Here is a 22,649-nt window from a genome sequence, read left to right on the forward strand (position 1 = left end):
GCAACTCTTTGGCACCTAGTTGTGGCACTGTTAAATATTACATACTTTTACGTTTCTATTTCTGAAATATTTCTGATTCCATATTCTGGTTTAAATTTACTTTTACTCGTTGCTTTTACTGTATATAAGTAACTATAATCAGTTTTCTTCTGCACCAGCACCTTTTATCTTTTTATTTAAGTATTCTACTCAAATATATTATGTTATAAATAAATAACTTTTGTTTTACAGAATTTTATATTAAATATGTCTATCAATAATTAAAATTATTAGTTTAATTTAATGTTTATTACAGAAAAAGGAATAGATTAAAAATTGTTTTTTTTTTTATCAAAGTTTAATCTTTATATCGATTATTCTAAAATGTTCTATAATATACGCGCGCGCGCTAATAATGTTGTATTATTCGTGGAAGAATGTAATCATTCTTTTTCTATTAATCGCTCTCAATTATATTATCGTTATCGCAAAATGATGAAGAAGATAAATATCTCATTATTATAATTTACTTAACACTTAATATTTTACATGTATATTCCTTCATTACGAAAACGTAATGAAGGAATATATTTTTATTTATGACATTTATGATATATTTATTTATTTTATCCAACGTAATAATAGAGGATTCGTTTATGTAAACGGGTATATAGAAATTAATACATATTTATACAATATTAACACAATGTCTCTTTTTCATTACATAAACAAAACATTTAGATGAAACAGCTAAGAGTCCATTCTCTCTATGGATAGAATAGTATATTTATAAATAGAAGTATGTATCGCAAACATAGGATACATAGCCTCTAGTAGAATATACGTGTAATAAAATAAAATATTAAAATATTTGACAAATTTATTATATACTGATTGTATATTTAAATATACATTTAAATATTTTTTAGAAAGAAATCCATGCTTTAAATGCGTTAATCTTTATTAATATAATAATTGTGTCATATTAGATTTTTTGAATATGTAAAATTACACGATATATATTCTAATGATAATTTTTCTGATGTTTAACGATATACTCGCGAACGCAATTATGTCGTCTTTGCTTTATAGCCTTAATCATCTCATCTTTTCCCATGTACACTTTTCAATGTGCAGTGACCTACATTTCCTCTCGTGCCGCTTTCTGTGTCATTTACCGATTCTTAATAAATATAGATTGTTGAAAGTAAGCAAGTTAGCACGTTGGTTATCGTCCGTGAACGACGTTTGTGCCTATATCGGAGAATCGGCTACTTTGTGACAGGTGTATTTGTTTTCGAGGAATGCAGTAGCCTTTGTATTTGACGTTCGTTCTTTGCCATTAATTATACTTGATACGTCCAGTCGATCCGACGTTCCCGATAACGATAAAAGTGGTTTGGATTCTCTCGCTACGGACAATCGATTTGGTAGAGAGAGACAGAGAGAGAGAGAGAGAGAGAAAGAGAAAGAGAGTATATATGTGTGTATGCATGTGGATGGATGTGTGCGAGATAGAGCTACCGATTATTTATTATATATATAATCGTAAAATCTCGAGGGAAAATCAAACGCAGATCCTTTATTCGGCTGATAAATTCGGTTCTTACACTTGTCGCAAACACGGTTCCGTTTTATGTATAAACGATCGACTGTGAAGTTTCCGAGCAATCACTCATGCTTCCATTCTGCCGGTCACATAAACCATTTCATCCCTTTCGCTCACGACGCTCTTGGTCGCGCAGGTCGTGTCGGATGTCCGCACTTCATGGCACCGGAAGTGATCCAACGGCGACAGTATGGGAAACCCGGTGACGTCTGGTCAGCCGGAGTGCTGCTACACGTCTTGCTAACTGGCACACTTCCGTTTGTCGGATCTCGAGACAGGCTGCGGGAAGCGATCTGTCGAGGGCGGGTGCAGGTAATCGCCACGTCTTATGATCTTACGTTGTTTCTAACACCGCTAATCCGGATGTAACGAGGCGGTTGGAGAATTTTAATAATGCTTACCCGCGCAACCATTCGCATCCGGGTCGCGCAGTTCTCCGGTGCGCGACGAATAATTCCGTTTTAATTGAATTTGCAGATGGAGACACCACTCTGGGATCCCATTAGTGAACCGGCGAAAGATCTCATACAGAGAATGCTCACAACCGACGTAAATCATAGGATCACCATCCAGGAGGTTCTCAACCATAAGTGGCTCAGAGTAAGTGGAACGGTTCGCGCGGTTCGTGCTTCTATTTGGTACTCTTCTATGCATACAGAGCACGAAGGGGAAATCCCGCGGTTTAATCCGACGTATTATAATCGTTTGCGCGGGCGTTCGGTGACGATCAGCATTCTACGTCACGCCGCACTACTCCTGATAGGGATAATCGATGTAGCAGCTTCCGTTTCATCGCCGGTGATAGTACATCGGATTTTATTTTTTTTTATAATTATGCCATGCATATATATGTAAATATAAATATATATGTATATGTAATACGCATATATTATATATATATATATATATACACATATATAATATATACATATACATATATAAATATGTTATATATATATATATATATATAATACACGTGGCCTCGTTCCTCCTTATTATCTCCAATGAATGTGCGTGCGCACGCGCGCGTCGTATGGTGTGGGTATACCTATGTGGTGCAACAGTTAGCCAGTGACCTAAGGCAGGAACACTCGCGGAGTCACCCCCATACTTCTTCGGTGCAACACACGTGCAACTGGGCTATCGATCGCTATAGCGGGAGCGAAGCCTCCGGGCGGTTAATGAAAATAACTATAGTAAAGTACACCTCGCGCTCGGTGTGCACTGCTTAGGGCTTTTTTTATATGGCTGTACGTTCGTCGAACCCCCGTAGACTTCGTGGAAGCAAGTACACACTCTCTCTCCTTTCGCTTCTCCATGACGGTGCGATACGCCCCGATTGCAGGAAGGGGAAAATAATTGCATATCACTTCGCTGCTGCTTCAGCATTTTCTTTACGATATTTACGATGTTTGCTGTTGCTACACGCAACGTCTATGAACAAATTTTGATTTATTTCTAAGCCGATTGATTGACTTGCGCTTGATTTATTTGCGCTGATTTAATAAGCTTTTCTTCTTTTGTTTGATAATTTGTCGATGACTCGAAGAAATATTTTTCTACATTATATTTTGCACTTGCAGCATTGTGCCCTTGTCAATAAAAGCATGGTCATTATTTATTTTACAACGATTGTTTTATAGCGAATGAACGGATCTTAACTTACAGGATCGTGATAAGGGTGCAGCCCGTATACATTTAGGTGACACTATAGAAGAGCTTAAGAAATTCAATGCGAGGCGAAAACTGAAGGACGCCGTAAAAGCAGCCGTCTCCTCGTCGAAGTGGCATGCTCCGTATTCAGAAGCTAATGGCGACAATTTCTCTGACGTCGGCGATGACGAGATAACTACAGGTATATCGAACGCGAGCGATTTCGGAATTTCATTTCTCTGATACGGTACAAGTATTACAAAATGCAATGCAGATAAACGTGTTCCCTTCGACAGATATTTAATTTACAAGGCGGAAGGGGATAAACAGATTTTATTTGGATGAATTTAATCTGTGTGTTCCAATTATCGATTTATCAGAAACATACAATATTAAAAATTAAATGAGAAAGCGTTTTAACAGATGCTGTTAAAACTGGAATTTCGCTAACGTCAAATTTTGCTTCGCTTTAAAAATTCAAAAGTACTCTGCATGCGTTTAATTGATCGTGATATTTTCATAGCAATACAAGTATAAAAGTAATGATAACATAATATAGGCCAATATTTTGTTCACATGTTTATAGCTTACTATTTCAACAATGAGAGATCGATGGTATCGTGTAATTTGGAAATTCCGTTATTTCCGCGAACATTACGTTAATAGACCAAGCAAATGAGCGCAAATAAGCACGAATGAATAATTTGCCTCAATGAGTGGGAACGGCATTACGAGTATAAATTATTTATTTATACATATATATGTTTACGTTCGCTCGCTTGATCTGAACCCAGTTTAATTGAGAGCATTACTCAGTATTGTCTACCGCTATATACATAGATTACAATTACAATGAATCGTCAAATGCATCAATAACGTTTCGTAAAATCAATATTTCATACGTTCTTACGTTATAGGCGCTGTAGCTGAAATTGCGGATTGCTTGGATGACATTGAAATTCTTGAGGAAAGTGACAGACTGTTGCGGTCGGAAGTTCTCAATGCCGTTGATGATCATCGAATTCGAGTCATCTTAGAGGTATTTTTTACAGCAATTCGTAATTATATAAAAATAATAAGAACATGCCGACTTGGCTAAGACAATGAAAGAGTAAGATTAATGATTAAAAGATTGCAATGAATTATGAAATCCCAGTATTCAAACTTTTCGCTTATCAGACAGATAATGTCGATTTAATTGTAGATGTACGAATTATCGCGTATTCATTGCGAAAATATCGCTGTGCATGTGTTCCTTAATGGCTTTAGATATTCAACATAAATTGACTTTAATTATACAGTAACTTCTGTTTATGCGATAATCGATTGTTTCATTTTATTTTTGTTCAATTTTTATTTTGTTGTGCGAATTTTCGTAACTACAATTGGATCTTAATGAGATGATTCTGATTCTGTGTGCAGGTTAAAAATAAAAAAAATTTATCTATCTACCATAAGAATTAGTCAAAAATTGAAACACGCGTAATCTCAGAAAGCAAAGTTTTGTTTCTAATTCAGTGCAAATTCGAAAATAATTTTTTTTTTAATAGTATTCGTTAATAAAATGCCACTTGGTAATATCGTCTTAATTATGAAAATATAATTCGCTGAATGTACTCGCATAATGAAAATTACAATTTTTATTATACATTTAGTGCGTTTATCTCTTCTTTTTTTCAACTAAAAATATAAAAGATATGATTCGAGTAAAAAGAAAACTCTAAAAAATTTAAATTTTATTACAAATCTTACCAGTATATTAAAAAAAAACATTATTTATTTCATTAATTCGACATTTTTTCAACAGAAAGAATCGCGTCACTTTTATTTATTCAAACAATTCTTTTCTTCACGTAGCTTTCATAAATGAGTAATTTGTAATAGGACTTTTCTTTATTACTTGACATTATTTTTGCATTATTTATATTTTTATCAACAGCGAAATTTTCTGCAATGAATCGCAAGTAGCAAAGACAGAATACTTTCGTACACACGTAGGGTAAAACAGAATGAGTTATTTCTTACCAAGGGCGGGTAACGACCGTCACCCCACTTTCCATGAAACGCTTGCGCATATATTTGAACTGTTATCTTTCGGCTCGCCTGGATCGGTAGCCATGTTGAAAGGCACCCCCTTTTCGCGGTTGAGTTTCGTCGCTGCAGAGCTTGAGCTTTTCTACTGAGAGCGGAGCCACTCATCCCCGACTCCCTCAGTGGTTCCCCCCGACCGTGGAGGGATAATGTAACCCCCTGCAGGATATCCCGCGGGAACGGGCTGCCCACTCTCGTTCCTTTCGAGGAAAAGCACGCAAGCGCTACCTCCGAGCTGGCAAGATGGCTGCTGTGGAGTCCTGATAAACAACATGCCACGCACGATCGAGAGATCGCACTATCGCGCCAACACGCGTGTCAATGTAAACTTGTTCTTTGGTGGTTCTTGAAGTGTCACGTGGCCGAATGAGCCACGTGCTAGGACCATGTCACACGTGGTCCTAGCCCGGTGAGGCTTATGTGCACTGTTTATACAGCAGAGATGCATCTCTGTCAGTTAATGTTCATCGGCGACGCCGAGCTAGCCGGCGATCTGCTCGAAATCGCGGGTCTCCTGGTGAGTAAATTAATTCGGTCGAGCCGAAAATAAAGCAGGAATATTGCCAGGCAAATTCGAAATTTTATGTACATAATAAGTAATACCGATCGTCACAAATTTAAACGCGATTGCTGTATGATCAGAATATGTCATGGATTGTTTACAAATTGTTTTCAATCTCAGTATATGTGTTACCTAATAATATTGTAATTTTCTTAATTTTCAGTCTTTAATAAACACTCATTTTTTATTGTGTTATACTCATGTGATATTTATTATTTAAATTTATTTTTTACTACGTTTTTATAAGAATACTTTGTGTAAATATAGCATGGAATTAAATCACAGAAAAGTTTGAATACTCAGATAACTTTAATCTTTTTACGTTAGTTATTAAAATGTTATATTTTTTAGCATTTTAATAAAAATAAAATGAAATCTTGCAATCTGCACTTTTAATTTCAGAAAATGTGTAACGACGATTATTTTTTGTTAAATAAATACGACATTACTTGTATAAATGATATGAAAAAACAACAAAAGAATTTGAGAAATTTATATTAATGTTGATATTTCTGATTTCTAGCTTTATGACAGAATCTCAGGTCGTGTACCAGCACCGTATCGAGCACCACAAACAGATGCGGTTCAACGTGCTCGTGACGTTGAAGAGATCCTTCGGGAAGCAGAGCATTCGGCGGTGAGAAATATCGATAGAGCTGATCTTCGAGAACTTCACGAATTATTGGTTCAGCCGCATATGAGGGTAAGTACGTTATATTAATTTAACATTAGAAAACTAATGCACAGATGGAATAAACAACTTGCTTCCGCTTTTCCGTCACAAAGTTAATTCTTTTAACTTAACTTATTAATTAACGCGATATCTATTAATCTATTATGAAAAAAAGAAGATTTTATATCAGTTTCATATCTTTGTTTACATATATTACCTTATATATTGTGCGTCATTAAGAAAATTGTCGCAAATTGTAAACAAAGAAACTGGTACATTTTAAATCAACCCTTAACATAAATTTATTTATTAACGAATATAATTTTTACTTTAAATATTTTTTGCATAATGTTGGAAATTACAACACTAAGTTAATTGTCGAAATTTGTGTGTGAAAAAAGAAACTAATACATTTTAATTTTAATTATATATAGTTCTTGATATAAATTCATTTATTAACGAATATAATTCTTACTTGAAATATTTTTTGCATAATGTTGGAAATTACAGTTTGAGATTGCATTGTTGCGTCAAGCAGTTATTGCTAAATCGATCGTCGGTAGCTATGGACTGCGTCACGTTTGTAATAACCCAAGCGTTAATCAGGCACGACTTGATTCGTATTACATTATGAATCAATAACGATTTTTCAATTGCTCACGTGAATGAATTCAATTAATAAGAAAATAGGGGAAATATTGATGATTAATTACAGCTTGAATGGTACAAAGTAATTTCTTAAGAATACCTCTAGATATTGATTTCAAAGAAAAGCTACACTCTGTGTATCTTTTTATTAACAATTATGTAATATTTTAATGATATATTTTGAATATTAATTAAAATCGAAAATCCTGATACGAAAGTGTTGAAATCATAATTGGTTTTGATTTGTTTTGACATAGAAATATTATGATACAATTTTATATTATTTTGACTTAATTAATCTTCAGAATATGCTGTTACAGTATTGTACAACGGTTACATAATATTCTGTACATAAATCAAATGATTTGTAAATGTGATTAATTCTGATAAATATTACTGGATTACTGGAATTTATTAATTACATAGTGATTATTACAAACAAATGAATAATTTGCATTATGATGGAAAATTCGCAGTTTCTTTTATTATACATATGGTAAATGTATATGTATATAATTTATCTCGTTATGAATATAAATATTATACATATTATACATATATATATATATATATATCATATTTATAATAGCTACATATTTAAGATTATACATATATATTTTTCATACAATTCCATATATACATATATATTGGTGTTAAAAATAACTTTTAAATGACACATGCCATAAAATTTACGCCTGTGCGATGTAATAATTTTTCATGTTCACAAATATGTATATTTGTGTCACTTACATGCATTTATGTGACAGCAAGATATATTTGGTGGTTCCTAAATCTAAGAGAGATGAAAGAAATAGCCTGTGAAATCCGCGAAAAGATTGATCGTTATCGGACGATTTGTGGCGACTTTCCGCAAACTATTCCGTGGGTATCCCGATAATCGTCTAACCGCACCATTGCATTGCTGTTTGTCCTTACAGAGGCGATCGTTGGTTTTGCTAGCATATTTATCGCGGTGTTTGACATTACCGTAGAATATACTGTAAATGGGGCGCGGAAATGTAGGTCGATCGTTAAAATTCTCGGTTAAAAATCCCGTAGCTGTTGCGGGCGGGATAGGACGGACAGGGGGGAAAGAATTATAGCAGGAGTAAGATAAATGTAGAGAAAAGGAGCGAAAAGCGGAGAGATAGATCGAGAAACGCGAGATTTACACGGACCGTGGCGCATTCTGATAGGTATACCCTCGTTACTAGGCGCCTTATTAATCCCATCTTTATCCTTGAGGCGCGATGCTCATTATTTATTTGCAACCTCCGCCTTCGTCCGCGTTTCTGTCTGGTCCTATTTTAGATCGGCGTCTCGAGAAATGGAGAACCCGGCTGTGCCCTTTTACGTGATATTTGGCATTGCGCTCCGGATACGACCAAAATCGATGTGGCGCCCTACTTCGATTAGCGACACAAGTAGAACGGGCAAAAATAAAAGAGTGTCTGGTGCATTTAATTACATATGTTGAATGATTTGATGGAGCTGCTCGTTCCTTCCGCAAGAAATGATCGTTATCCATGTATGAACGTCCAAAGAATTGTTTGTCAGAGAAATTTTTATTCTTAAAATTTAACTTGCTTCGTTTTATTAATTTTGAATCGAGGATAACTGCGTTTGTTAACCATCACGTTTTGGATTACAAGTATGTGTGTATTTGTTGTTTAATATATAGATGTTTATCATAACAGTTACATTAAATTTCCATAAATGTTATATACATTGATAAAATACAATTAAATAAAGAGAAGTTATTTTTTCTTATACACGATTTCGTAATTACCTTTACAATTGTTGCAAAATTGAAAAGACTTTTTAAATCTCTGTCGTGTAAACCAAGAAAAAGGAAAACATATTTAATCGATTCCCACGAGGAAGTAGAACTTGTTGCTTCGTTGAGACAGGAAATAATATTGTGGCAAGAGGATTGATCCAGAGCTATACATTAAAATGCATGATAGAAAAAGCTGAGAGCTCTCGATCCATCTACTCTACTACATAACCTGATCACGACAAGTATTCAAGGAAAAAATTAACATATGCTTAATGTTTCGAAGAATCGTAAAGATTGATGATATGCATTCACATTTCGCATTCGCATGTGTGTATATACGACATATATACGACAAAAAATTATAATAAATTATCCATCTAGTAAATAATGCTTAACGCATTTTTTTTTTAGAAACTATGCAATGAATTCCTTTTATGCATAAAATGTTTTTCAAAATTTATTCAATACTGTAATTTAGGAAATTAATTTAAAGGTCGAAAATATTGATATGAAAAATTTTGGTTATAATATTTTTTTAATTATATTTTTATGTACTTTATATATATATTTTTTTAAGTAATCGAAGTTGTCCAATAATATCGCATTTCTTAGCTCGATTTGTCATTTATTTTTACTATATAAATAATATTAACTCTGCTTTTAATTTTCTAATTTTACTTCAGGTAATTTATACAATAGGTATATAATTTGTATCAGAATTTATTATAATATTCCATCGTAATTTTATATATTGTACAATGTGAAAAACATTCACATAATGTAATACCAAACTTTTGGAAAATTAGAATACGTACAAACATAAAATATATATTAAAATATGTGCATACGTGAGTTGAATGTGCTACATATAAATTATAAATAGAATCCCATCCTGAAATCTGACGCGAATTATCATCTGAAGATATTTATACATACATATTTTATAACAATCAGTTGATATTAACAATTTTATTATTGACAGCGAATTTTTATTTTTATAAAAAGATGATTTAATTTTTTTGTTTAATAAAAATTCTCGATCGAGCAGAATTAATCATGGCTTTAAGTGAAGCTTTAAGCGATGGGAAAATATTCGCAACATGGAAAATAAAATACGTGATAAATCGTTTTCGAAATTTAAAAGGAATAAAAATTCAAAAGCAATAAAAATTTGAAAGAATTTGGCGTGAATAGATTTGTAAGATGAAAAAGTATTATTTTGAATGGCACGCGGCCTTGACTTTGTCGTTACAACATACCGAGAGTGTCATAAAGTCTATTTTTTTAAGTTAAACTTCTTGCACAGTTCATCTCTTTCCTCCTTTTCTCTCCACGTTAAAGAAAAAAAAAAGGAAAAGATGAACCGCGGAAGAAGTTCGGTTAATGCCCAATTTCTTCATTTCTAGATAACTTTATTCAAGAGATATCTCCCAGAATACAACGGAGATCTCTTCTGGATAAGGTTATCCGCACTTATCTGGAAGTGAAGAAATTGGGCGTAAAAGGAACAACCTAGATATAAAATACAAACAAAGGTCACCGCTCTAGCAAGCAAGCGCCGAATTGTTTACGTAAGGTCACCGCGTTATCAGCTACATTCGCAATTATACGCTGATAATGGAACGAGTAGGTAGCAGTATAAACTGCTCCGTATTTCGTTGCGTTATTTTTCGAAATTGCCTACAGACAATTAGCAACAATTGTAATTTCGCGCGATTAGTTAATTCCTACAATTGACGACTCGAAAGAGTGTCGAAGTGATAACTACTGTATTTTAAACTTTTTATCGATTCGCCAAGTTTTTGTTTCGAAAACGTGAAATAATATAAGAACGTATTCATGATTATATTGTATTTTATTTGTTAATGGCACAACACGAATTCGGCGTTTGCGTATTGGTGATTTGTTACAACTTTTCAAGATTTTTCGTTGCACTAATTTGGGAAATTTTACGCATGTCGAACGAATTATACTATCGTGATTCCACGCAAATTACTCAACTTACTTTCTTCGCGTTGTTCTTTCTTTACAATATAATACCATGCGTGCCGCGAGCGATTAACGTTGAAAGTTCATTATATCGTGCAATTTTAATTAACCATGTAAATTTAATTAATCGTATGAAGTTTTTACTTGAGCATTGTTCGATCATTTACAGAACTTCACAATGCCTGTGTTCTGTCCGGGACTCAGACATAAGGCCTGTTCTTTTTCGCTGAATTTTTTGCACAGTTTATCTTTTCCCTTCTTCTTTCTAACGTGGAGAAAAAAAGGAAGAAAAATGAACCGTGCAAGAACTTTAGCTAAAAAGAACAGACCTATAATAAAAAGAACAAAGAATAATACATTTCAGTTTATCTCTAAAATCGAATATACCGAAATACACGTTTCTGATAGGTTGAAATCTGTTTCTTGTTTCTTATTCTTTATTCCTTTCATTGTGTCTGAGCCAAAGCTTTAAATATAATAAAAAGGCACAAGCAATATAGAATAGGAAATAAGAGATTTCAACTTATCAGAAATCTTGCATTCTAGTATATACGATTTCTGGTTGAAATCTTTTATTCTCTGTTTCTACTGCATATGCTTTTCATTGTGTTTAATTCTAAAGCGGGGAACACAGACTCTTGCATGATACATAAGAAAATGAACCAAAGTCCTTCACTTCCTTACTTTTTATGAAATAAAGGACTCTGATTGATTGATTTTCTTATGCGTTACGCGTTATGTAAGAATCCCTGTTTTAACGGCAATTCGTTATTGTTACTTTGTCGTTGCGCAGTTTTTTATCATGTATGGATAATACATGCGCAACGACAATATAACGACATTGTAATTAAGGCCTACTCTAGACTGAGAAAAAAATGCTGTTGATTCAATTAAAGTCTATATTATACGGGCTGTCACTAACGTAAGTGATTAATTCAAGTATATTTTTATTGACATAATGGCATAAATTATTATTTCAATAATCAAGCCTTTATGTCAATAAAAATATACATGAATTAATTACTTATGTTAGTGACAGCCCGTAATGTAGACTTTAATTGAATCAACAGCATTTTTTTCTCAGTGTACAATTGTGTCGTGAGAAATTGATCAATCATTCTTACATTTAACTGTAAACGGTCAACTTTTTATGGCTTACGACTTACAACACTATTATAAAACCGGCTTAAGAGGTACAGGCACGAAACAGTTCGGCTTCGAGCAGCTTAATTAGTAAAGTAACCAGTATTTAAATTTTTATTGTCATGTATTGGCCATTGAAACGCTTTCGCAAAATTCGATTGGAAGACGATTCGTGGCAAATCGTCGTATTCGCAGGTGACGCCTTCCACGAACGTTTTCATCTTTAATAATTTTAGACCGTATATCGATTTGCTCGCCAGATCTTGCAACGCCAGATAATTTCAAACCACAAACGTATATTCATAGCGCGTATCATATATTTACCATGAAATTATCGAAAGTGCGATTGGTAGAAACAACATAGCTGCGTTTAACAGAAAAAGCAGCTTTGCACAACTGTTGTACGATTCTTTAATATGATTAATTAGTTTATACAGTAAGTTACTAAAAACAAGACCAATTCTATGAAAGAATTTTACAACGGTTGCAAAGCTGCGTTTTCTGCTTGAACGCAGCTTATGGCAGTGCCGCGACGCGGCGCGATGAGTGAAGTTGGCTACGCAACTCGTACTTGCCGTTTGAAATTTCGTCCGTTAGTGTCTCGATTGCTCGATGCTCGGAACTCGGAACGTTACGGGAGTCAAGTAATGTTCGTAGCTTGTTTACTCTCGTTTCGCGCAGTTACTCTTTTCTCACATGTGTTATTGTTACGTCGTGATGTATCAAGATGTGTCGGGAGTGCCGTACAAAGTAAACCCACAATTGTAGTTAACCTCTTTCGCGAATGAGTGCGATGAGCAAGTGTGACAAGGAAGTTTGAGAGGAAGAAGAGATCCTGGGACCATTTGGGAGATATCGGGCAATGGCGGAGCAACTTTAAGGTGAGTAGTTTATTATTTATGTATTATTTCTCATATAAATCTTTAGAAAAGTTTTGTGAAAGTTCACATAAAAAAAAATTATTTGACACATTATGGAGTTTATTACAGATTCATTTAAAATAGGAATTAATACGTGCAGTAATTTTTTTTAATATTAATTATTTTATTGTAACATCAATATATTTGTATTTTACAGATTAATGTTTATTATAACTTCGCTGCTGCGCATTGTACCGGTGAGTGCTAAATTATTTTTTATCATAAATTACTTTTTAATTTTGAGACAATGGATTGAAAATTATATCCTATATTACACAAATAAGATGTATAAAATAATCAATGCTAAAAAATAATATTTAAAAAATCAAAACTTTTTTATTATTGTAGTATACAAAAATTTGAATTTGCATTGATATATGCATACATATAGATAAATGTAACAATGAAATAATCTTAAATCTTATAAACTACTTGATGTGTAAATTTAATATTTCTTCCTTTGGTTGTTGTTATATGATAAAAAAATTAAGATTAAAAGTTCTCTTAGATATAAAAGTTCTCTTACAATTGATAAATGAATAATAAAAACGAAACAGACAAAGAAGTAAAATACATTCACATGATACATAAAAAATACTTTTTATATATGAACCTTTTTTTTCTAAATTTTTTTGTAATTATATTCGTATCTTGTGAATGATGAAGATTAGAATGAGATGTTTATTTAGTCTCCTTTCTATATGTATGTACCCATGTATCTCATGAAGATTAAGATATGTTTATATAATCTTCTTTCCATATATGACTATGTATAATAAAAATAAAAATCAATATTTATAAAATACAATAAGGAAAAAATAAAAATTCATATTTAGGTAAGTTTTTTCTTTTTTTTATTTTTAAATATTGCTTTTAAAATTTAAATTCTGTACTTTTATATATACATAGATATATTTTTTCAGAATTAAATACCATAAAAATTGTCGCAAGAAAATAATATTCAGAGATTTTATTAATATATACATACATTATGTGTGTAGAAAAAAACAATAGAAACACAAGAAATATTTTTGTAGTAATATAATATTGTAGCTTAATTTTTACTTGAAGTGGAATCGTGACATGACATTCAACAAATTTTTATCTCAAAGTTAATTAGTTATTTCTATTATATTACAAAATACTTGATATTGAAAAAGCCTTAATGTATTATATGATAAAACCGATATAAATAAATATATATACATATTTTTACTTATATTATTAGACAATAGCACAAGACAAAATGTTATTAAAATTAATTTTATAACATGATGGGGAATTTTTTTTATCAAGTATTTTAATATTGAGACACGTATATAACTATTTAATTCTGAAATAATCTATAATATAAAAAGTTCTTTTTTCACAACGAAATATTTATGTATTCATAACTCTATATCAATAATAAAAATAGTATTAGTCGACTTCCATTTATGAGTTAAAAATTTATGAGAAGATTATTGCAACTACAATACCTTCATTTAGAATTTCATAGACTTCACTACATTTCTAAAGTATCCTATTGCATTGGTTGGGCGAACTTGTAGAAGGAAAACAGTACAAAATGATATTCCTTATATGTTTATCTAAAACTTATATGTTTATTTAGCCTTTACGAAGAAAAGATATTTTAGGAGTGTTTTTAAATTGTAGGAACATTTATTAAAAATTTCGCAGAGTTACATTTATTTAAATTAAACATAAAACGTACTTTAATTAAATTATTGAATTAATTAAATTTTAACAACTCATCCATAAATTTAAACATTGTTGGATATTACAATTTCAATAATCTTTTAAGCCTTGCTATTATCTTAATTACTACAAAAAGTGATTAATTAATTCGCGATACATGAAAATACTCAAGTACAAAGCAATAAATTGTGATATATTTATATTATTATGTACAAGTAGTTTTTATAGTGTTTTTTTCTAAAGAGTTTAAACAATTTATACAATTTTAAAGACATAGTGTCTCTAAAAAAAAATTGTATATATAAATTTTTTAGAAGACACGACGAAAACTACTTGTACATAATAATATAATATATCGTAATTTATTGCTCTGTGTTTAAGTGTTTTCATTTATCATGAATTAGACATAGTGTCTAGTTTACGATAAATGAAAACACTCAAATACAATACAAGTAGAATCAGACATAGTGTCTTTAAAATTGTGTATTTAAATTCTTTAGAAGATTGTGTAGGTTTATAAGGATTAATGTTTTTCAAACAATAGAGGATATGATAAAAGGAGATTACAAATATTGCAGGGATGGCGTTTGCATTCATACATATTGATTCTACATGACATTCGCGGTCTCGTATAACAACGTAATAACATTAGAATAATCCGTTGACATTAATCCTGAATTAGTTTGTTTCGCAAAAATGTAATAGGGATGTAAACTTTATATTACTTAATATTATATATTGTATAACTTTATATTACTTTATATTACTTAAATCGAGAAATTTATTACTTATTCTTAAATATAGCAAAGTACACAACTTTTCCTAATTAGACGTCTTATATTCGCATCTGGCAGACCATTCACTAAATTTAGTTCGCTTCATATATCACAATGTGTGCCGAATCAAACACTAGTATACTAGTAGTACTTTAGAAGAGTCTGTAAAAGCGGGAATGTTCCCAGAGTGCTAATACTTTTCGCAAGATCCACTTGGGCAGTTGAACGAGCGAGCCGGAAGAAAGTATCCGCCAGGCTTGAAACTGGATCACGATTGATTGGCGCCGTATCGTCCGGTGGTGTACGCAACTCCGTCCGGTGGTGGCAGCTACCGGCGCTGACGGTACTGCGAAACGGTCGCGCATCGGTCCGATGCGGGGGTGGCATGGCGCTCCACTAGCGTACCACTAGCGAACCGTGGTGGAGGGTGAAAGGAAGGATCTGACGTACGGGGCGGGTGGCCCCCGAAAGGGTCGCGGGAGGGGTTGCTGGAGCCGGGGGTGGGTGGCGGGCGTCAGGGCAGGAGAGCTAGTATGCCGCAGAACGTAGATCGCGAGCGACGCGATCCGCACCCCTCTGGTCCACACACATACAGGTTCTCCGTTGACGACGACGACGTCCGTGGACTCGCCGCAAGCCGATCGTGCTTGCGCAGCACGTGGAGGTGGCGAAGGATCGCTTTTCGTTGATAACGCGACCTGAAGACGTGTGATGACGGGTCTTGCTCGTCTCGGCGCGGCCCGCGCGATCGCTGCCACCACCGACGGGGTCGCGGATCGCGCGCGAAGGGTAGTCTCGCGGAGGAGGTGCTCGTGTCGCGGCCGCGCGCCATCCGTAAACAGCCCAGTAGTGTAGTCATCCCCGACCCGACCTCTCGCGAGCATAACAGTACCCTCCACTATACTCGCGGCGCCGCGCCGGCTAATCGCAAGCGCGGCAGCTTCTGTGTGTTACCCTAGTGATATACTTTGGTGCTCTCTGCCCCGGTACCGCGCGAGAGTGCCGCGACACGGTGCAGATCAACCCTCTCAATGTGCGTTACGTCACTCCTCCATCTTAGTGAACGACTCTGAATATACATCGCGTCATATAGATTGGAGCTGATCTCAGCTCATGCGGCTGCTGATCTTTCTCATTCACGGATTTTATGCTGACCTAGCGTCAAGAATCCCACTGCTATAGATCGTTTCAGCTCGTTAATCGTGTAGCTCGATTCCCAACCGGTTGACTCGCATCTGCCGGCACATGGTTGCCTAGTAACTCCGCGATTTTATCATAATCTTATTCAACTGATTCGATGTTTGATTTGAACTTCGGATTGATATATAATTTATTTGCCTCTCTCGGAGTTTAAGTGATGAAACTATTGATATCTCGAAGGATTTGCGTGACGTTCGTTTCGTGACTCGCTCACGCGTAACGTGCATTATATGTACAAATGGGAAAAAGATAATGACACAAATAGTTTTCTTATTTCTTTTTTAAAGAATTGTAATAATTATTAGTCTAATTTGAAACTGTCTTCTATAATATATAACCTATCTTCTATAATATATAACCTTTGGCATAACTTGAAAGATTAACTTTTCTAGGACATTGATTTCATTATAGCTCTATTTTTAACAAACTTACAAAGTTATTTTATTTATACACTATAAAAGAGAGTATCGATTATAACGCACACGTATATGAATGAATGACAACCGAATATATTTAGATATATATCTCTTTGTTTATTGTTAGTAATTATTTACTAATGGGAATTTGATTGATATAAATATATCTAATATTTAATTATATCATATTATATTACTTTAATATGTAATAATTTGATTTCTACGGAGTTTACATGATTTCTGTGTCAATAGGTATTTTTCTTATCATCGAAATAATTTTTATTTCTTGCATTGTTATGGAAAAAGATATAATGTATATAGAGTATACAAATGAAAATAAAAAATAGATTATAATATATTAAAATTACTTGAATATATTCAGTACAAAAAATTACATCATCTTCCTCCCATTTTGTTATTTGCCTGTTTCGTGAAATGTCAAACAGTGTCAATCCGTTTGACATTCTATCATTGTGACATCCATGCAAAGTTTCGTAAAAAAACCCATACGTGCCATTTTCTCAACTAGCACAAATAAACAAGTACACATACGTTTTTCCGTCGTCGGCAAACTGCTTCAACCAGAGTGTACAAATGAAGTTATCTGTCCGTGTCGTTGGTGGCAGCAATCTTGCCGACGACGTTTCGTTAGCTGCCGGTGGTCGCGACCGTTGATAAATGATCGCGGCAGAAGTCTTTGCTGAATGAAAACCAATAATTTTGCGGTTTCCTCAAACAGCCTAATCATATTTGTCCAATCTCGTTTCTTTAATCGTTACCTTTTAAATTGTGCTCGCTTTTGTTATAATTGATTTATTTATAAGGCGGTGGCGGCTTGATTTTATCGTACTACTTTGTCTGAAGGGGTCTAGGGATTACACCCGGTGTTACTGACATCGGCGACAGATTTTTGCAGTTTGCGAAACCCGAGTTAGCCCGATTGTACACGAGTGTATAAAACATGGAACGCATATATATCGTATGCACGTCGGAATTGTCGTACTCGAATTTATCTTCTTTGGTACAAACTAGAAATTGTTGTCGTTACTATTGTTAACAAAGCCCATCAAAAATCGAATCAATAAAATCGAAGTAGCGCAATAAATGTCTGATACATTTTAATAAATGTTACTATTATTTTTGGCTTTGAAAATATACAATGTACAAGATCATTTTAATTGTATTTTTTATAATTGGAAGGTTGCATTGGAATTTCAATTTTTCTGAAATAAAAAACATAATATAATTAAATTTTAAATTATATTCTGTTTTTTAAATTATATTTTGTTCACATATAAATCTCAAAAAAAATTTTTTAAAGATGTTTAATAATGTTCATTGATTAATTTGTCAAAAATACTTTTAATTTCTAAAATTAAATAATTTATAATTTATGTTGTAATTGGATTTCATTTTATTAAGTTGTTTTTATTTTGTAATCATATATTTTTATATTTTATTACCGAGCTGATACAAATAGCTATACGAATTAATATAATCGAGAAAATAAATAGCTTGTATTATATGTTGTTAATTATCACAATAAATTACTATGATATATAACAGAGATAAAAAAAAACTTGAATTATATTTTCAACGTAAATTTCATCGAAAGATTTTTTTAAATAAAAAGTTTTGTGTTTTTACCTTCGCGAATTGTAATATTTGAAACTTTGCAATTGTCCGGAAATGCCAATTACCTGCAGCCGAAGTTCGTCGTGTGGTGGTTAGTCAACTGTATAACGCGCAGCTTCTTTAGTCTGATGAGTTCTGTTTTCTATCGTCGCGTTTGCTTGATAGAGCGGGAAAATTCTCAACTCTCAACTCTCATCGATCCGAATTCTGTATTTTTAAAGTTAAGTTGCGTTTTATTCAGTTATTAGTGTTCTTTGTTTTCTACTATCATTTCTCTAGTAAATTAAATGACATGTCAAAAACGCTATGCATAGTGAACCAAGCGTGTCTAAAAGTGGGATAAAACGTAATAGGCAATATGTTTCCGAAAGTAAATCTTTATTAACGAAGAATAACATATATTTTCGTTTCCTAGATGGAAAATCCGCTTCATGCCTGACATGTTTTATTTCTTTCATAAATATTCTTGTTTTGTGCTTTGCTTCGTAGCAAGTTTAAATATTCTATTTTATTGCTATAGATTACTCTTTTAAATTAAAATATATATTTATAATAAAAATATAATTTTTGAGACAAAAATTCTATAAAATGTTTCCCCAAATTTTTTTCATTATTAATTTTGAATAATCGATAACAAATAAAACAGTACCTACACATATCATGTAACTTATAGAGTTAAATAAAACTAATAAAAATCACTAAATACTAACAAAATGAGTAGAACTATGGTAAATAAAATAGAATAAGTAAACGAAGTATAATAAAACGCAATGTAAAATGAATGATGAAGTAACAAAATAATTTCTTCGCCGGATTCTTTTGTCTCGTGAAAGTAAAAAGTACAAAGAATTTTGCACAATTCCAGCTCTCCTGCACGCTATGTGCATTGATTGAATTTTGTATAGGGAGGTACGAGGATGCGGGCGGATGACTAATGGCGGCAAGATGGAATGCATGGCGAGTGGTAGATTTTTGAGAATGGAAAGGAATTAAGCGCAAATTCAGAGAATGTGTGAGTTTGTATGTGTGTGTATATGTGCAGTGAATTGATGGAATCGTTAATGTAAAAGAACGGTAGGTGGCCAATACACAGCAAGCCTCTTCTTAAGCGGCTTTCTATTTTTCTCCCTTCAATGATTTTACATTTACCACAGACTTATTTCTCCGCGCGTTTCTCTCAACAGTCTTATTTATTGTTAGTTTCTTGGTTCCTCCGTATCCTCTACAGACTCATACTTTTTTTCATAAAATTTACGCACTTTTTTTATCGCATTCCAGGGTATAGAAAAGGATATTTTACGATCTCGTTTGTAAGGCTAAAAAACTATTTTATTCGACCTTGGGAAGTATTCTTGTTACCTCCACATAACTATTTTTATTTAACCTACGGAATAGAAATTATAGTCAAAATGTCATGTATTTTGGGATTTCTGTGATTTTTGTGATTTTTGTTTACTATCGAACACATATGTTATTGTAGGTGTAATAAATTCGTATATAGTACTCAATTATATTAATGACGTCAAACGTTCACGTTTAAATTATCCAAACATTTATTTGAAAATGCAGACGTATATTTATGATATGAATGCAATTATTTATTGTACAAATGGGCTACTTACTTTAATATAATAGTATCGTTATATTAGAGTTGCTAATAGTATAGCAATTAATACCATCTATATAATTGATGTCGCATTATTCCGTAACGAATTACATTAATTTAATAATCATGATGCCCAGTGATTGTTCAATCAATTACGTGAAGTTAAAGTCGATAGTGCTTAAATCGCCGAGGTAGTGGCGTGAGCTTTGGACATTCGTTGAAAGATGATATGTGTATAGTTGTAACGCGAGCACGAGGTGCGATATCTAATGTCTAGAAAGAAAATTTCTCGCTCGACTTGAAACTTTATCGTTGAAACTTGGCATTCATCTCGACAGGATTGGTCGGCATTGTTCCAACGCGTTCAATCAAAAACAAAACTAGCACGAAAGTTCAGTCGGTACGACAAGAATTGTGATACGAAACGTTGCACTGTTACGTAATATAGAAAATGATGTCTCGCACAAGACTTTTAATTGGCAAACCAATCACACCGTAGATTTGACGATGCTAATCGAATGTAATACGATGTGACGGCGTACGATTTTTGAAGAAGAAATTCTTTCGCTGGAAAAGTTATAGATATATGTGTGTCGATTCGTGAATCAATATGACTAACGTCACGTGCGCGGAAGTGGGGTGGGAAGGATATGTGGCGAAACGAAGATCTGGCAGTTGACGGAGGACGATATTGCATATTGTGTCGAGATTGGATTCGTATGTAAATGCACGGGAAATCCTGTAGCTTCTAGTTACGTCTCTTTTTTCAGAATAATCCGATACTTCTCCACCTGATGAAGTTATCCCACATCCACTTTCGTCGATTAGTCGAGTCAACGCCTAAAGGGATTGCGGGATTCGATTTTTCGAGATAATACGGATGTAATACCTGGGATGAACCCAGATAAAGATGGAAAAACACATAAAATTATTAAAGCATTGTTGATCACATGCGCAGAAATAATAAAACTTAAATTGACCGTGAGGATAGATTTAAATAATGTTGTCCACATCTATGTATTTTTCTTTGATACCTTGATTGTATCAATCAATTAACAAACCAATGGTATTTGTAAGTAAGAAGAATGAGATTGCTTAGCTAGGAAATTACTAGTCTGAATACGTAATGGAGCGCTATTTCTTCGGGCTTTAACCACCGAATTGAGTCGAGCAATTAAATAGGACAGCTTTAACAGGAGTCGGCTTTGCCCGACTGTAGTTTTAGATGTAGATAGTATATATTGATTATTTTATCTGAACATGCATACTCTGGCAGTAATTATAATTTTATATAAAAATAAGAAAAGGAAATTCGTATATTTTGCAAGGAATACTATATATGCAAAAAATACTATATGTGTATTTTTTTACATTATGTTTTCATGTTTTGCTTGAATACGTCAACTGTTTAAGATTAAAGTCGTTTCTGTTTACGCATCAAGATTGGTTGTACTACTAAAGCCACGCTTTCTAATATTTTACAAGTTTTCTATTTTGAATTATTATTCCGTATTTGCTCAATGATTATCCATTTACCGCTTACTAAAACGAAACTTACGACGCAATTCAATTTTATGTTGTACTACATATTTCAGACTACATTTTGCATAGGAAGGCTTGCTACTTTTCATCTCATAGAAGGCATAAACAGTGTTTCTTGTTTATTATAAAATGCACCGTCTACATTGTGTAATTTATATGCCATGTTATACCTTGTACAAAATTTACTTCTTTATAAGAAAGAAACGAGTGAGTTCACACTACCTATGATAATGCGGATATGTACGGCCTTACAAGATTTTGTGTGTACAAAGTAAAAACTCAGAAAGAAAAGGCGAACTTTTGAGATACTGCCAATTCTATAGAAGCTCTGTTCGGAAACTCGGTCTTGACCGTCACGAAGGAAACAGCGAAAGAGCGTAGTAGAAAAGAGAGACATTGCGGAATGAGAATTTAAGCAAATGGAAATACAAAAGTGCATGCTGGTGTACAGGGAAAAGGTCGCAAAAATGCACGACGGTGGAAACTGTCGTAGGAATTGCAAGACAAAGAGTAAATGTATCGTAGCATTTCAACGTTTAGAATACATACGATATTTTTTACGAGGCGTTGGCTGTAATATTTTTCTCTCTTGAAAAAGAATAAAATTAAGAATTTATTTGCTAATTTTTATTACATTATTGATGCATTCTTTATTAGAAAACAATACAAAACAAGTACGAATATTTGAGACAAGATATATAAAATTATATTTGAAATCGATTTAAAAAA

At 33.2% G+C, this 22,649-nt stretch overlaps 1 protein-coding gene across 7 annotated transcripts in view; it reads left to right on the top strand.

Annotated features, from left to right (window-relative positions):
- Positions 1-1,725: 1,725 nt before the first annotated feature.
- Positions 1,726-22,649, top strand: part of LOC108761828 (peripheral plasma membrane protein CASK) — a 165,995-nt gene continuing 145,071 nt past the window's right edge. For 6 of the 7 annotated variants that reach the window (XM_018508564.1, XM_018508566.1, XM_018508569.1 and 3 more), the window contains exons 1-5: positions 1,726-1,900; positions 2,066-2,188; positions 3,257-3,443; positions 4,159-4,280; positions 6,418-6,597. In XM_018508564.1, the coding sequence (XP_018364066.1) occupies positions 1,748-1,900; positions 2,066-2,188; positions 3,257-3,443; positions 4,159-4,280; positions 6,418-6,597 (765 nt within the window). In that variant the 5' untranslated portion in view covers positions 1,726-1,747. The remainder of the gene's footprint in view (positions 1,901-2,065; positions 2,189-3,256; positions 3,444-4,158; positions 4,281-6,417; positions 6,598-22,649) is intronic. The other variant, XM_018508565.1, reaches the window with a different exon arrangement.

Source organism: Trachymyrmex cornetzi, unplaced genomic scaffold, assembly GCF_001594075.2.
Source record: "Trachymyrmex cornetzi isolate Tcor2-1 unplaced genomic scaffold, Tcor1.1 scaffold266, whole genome shotgun sequence".
Lineage (NCBI taxonomy): Eukaryota > Metazoa > Arthropoda > Insecta > Hymenoptera > Formicidae > Trachymyrmex > Trachymyrmex cornetzi.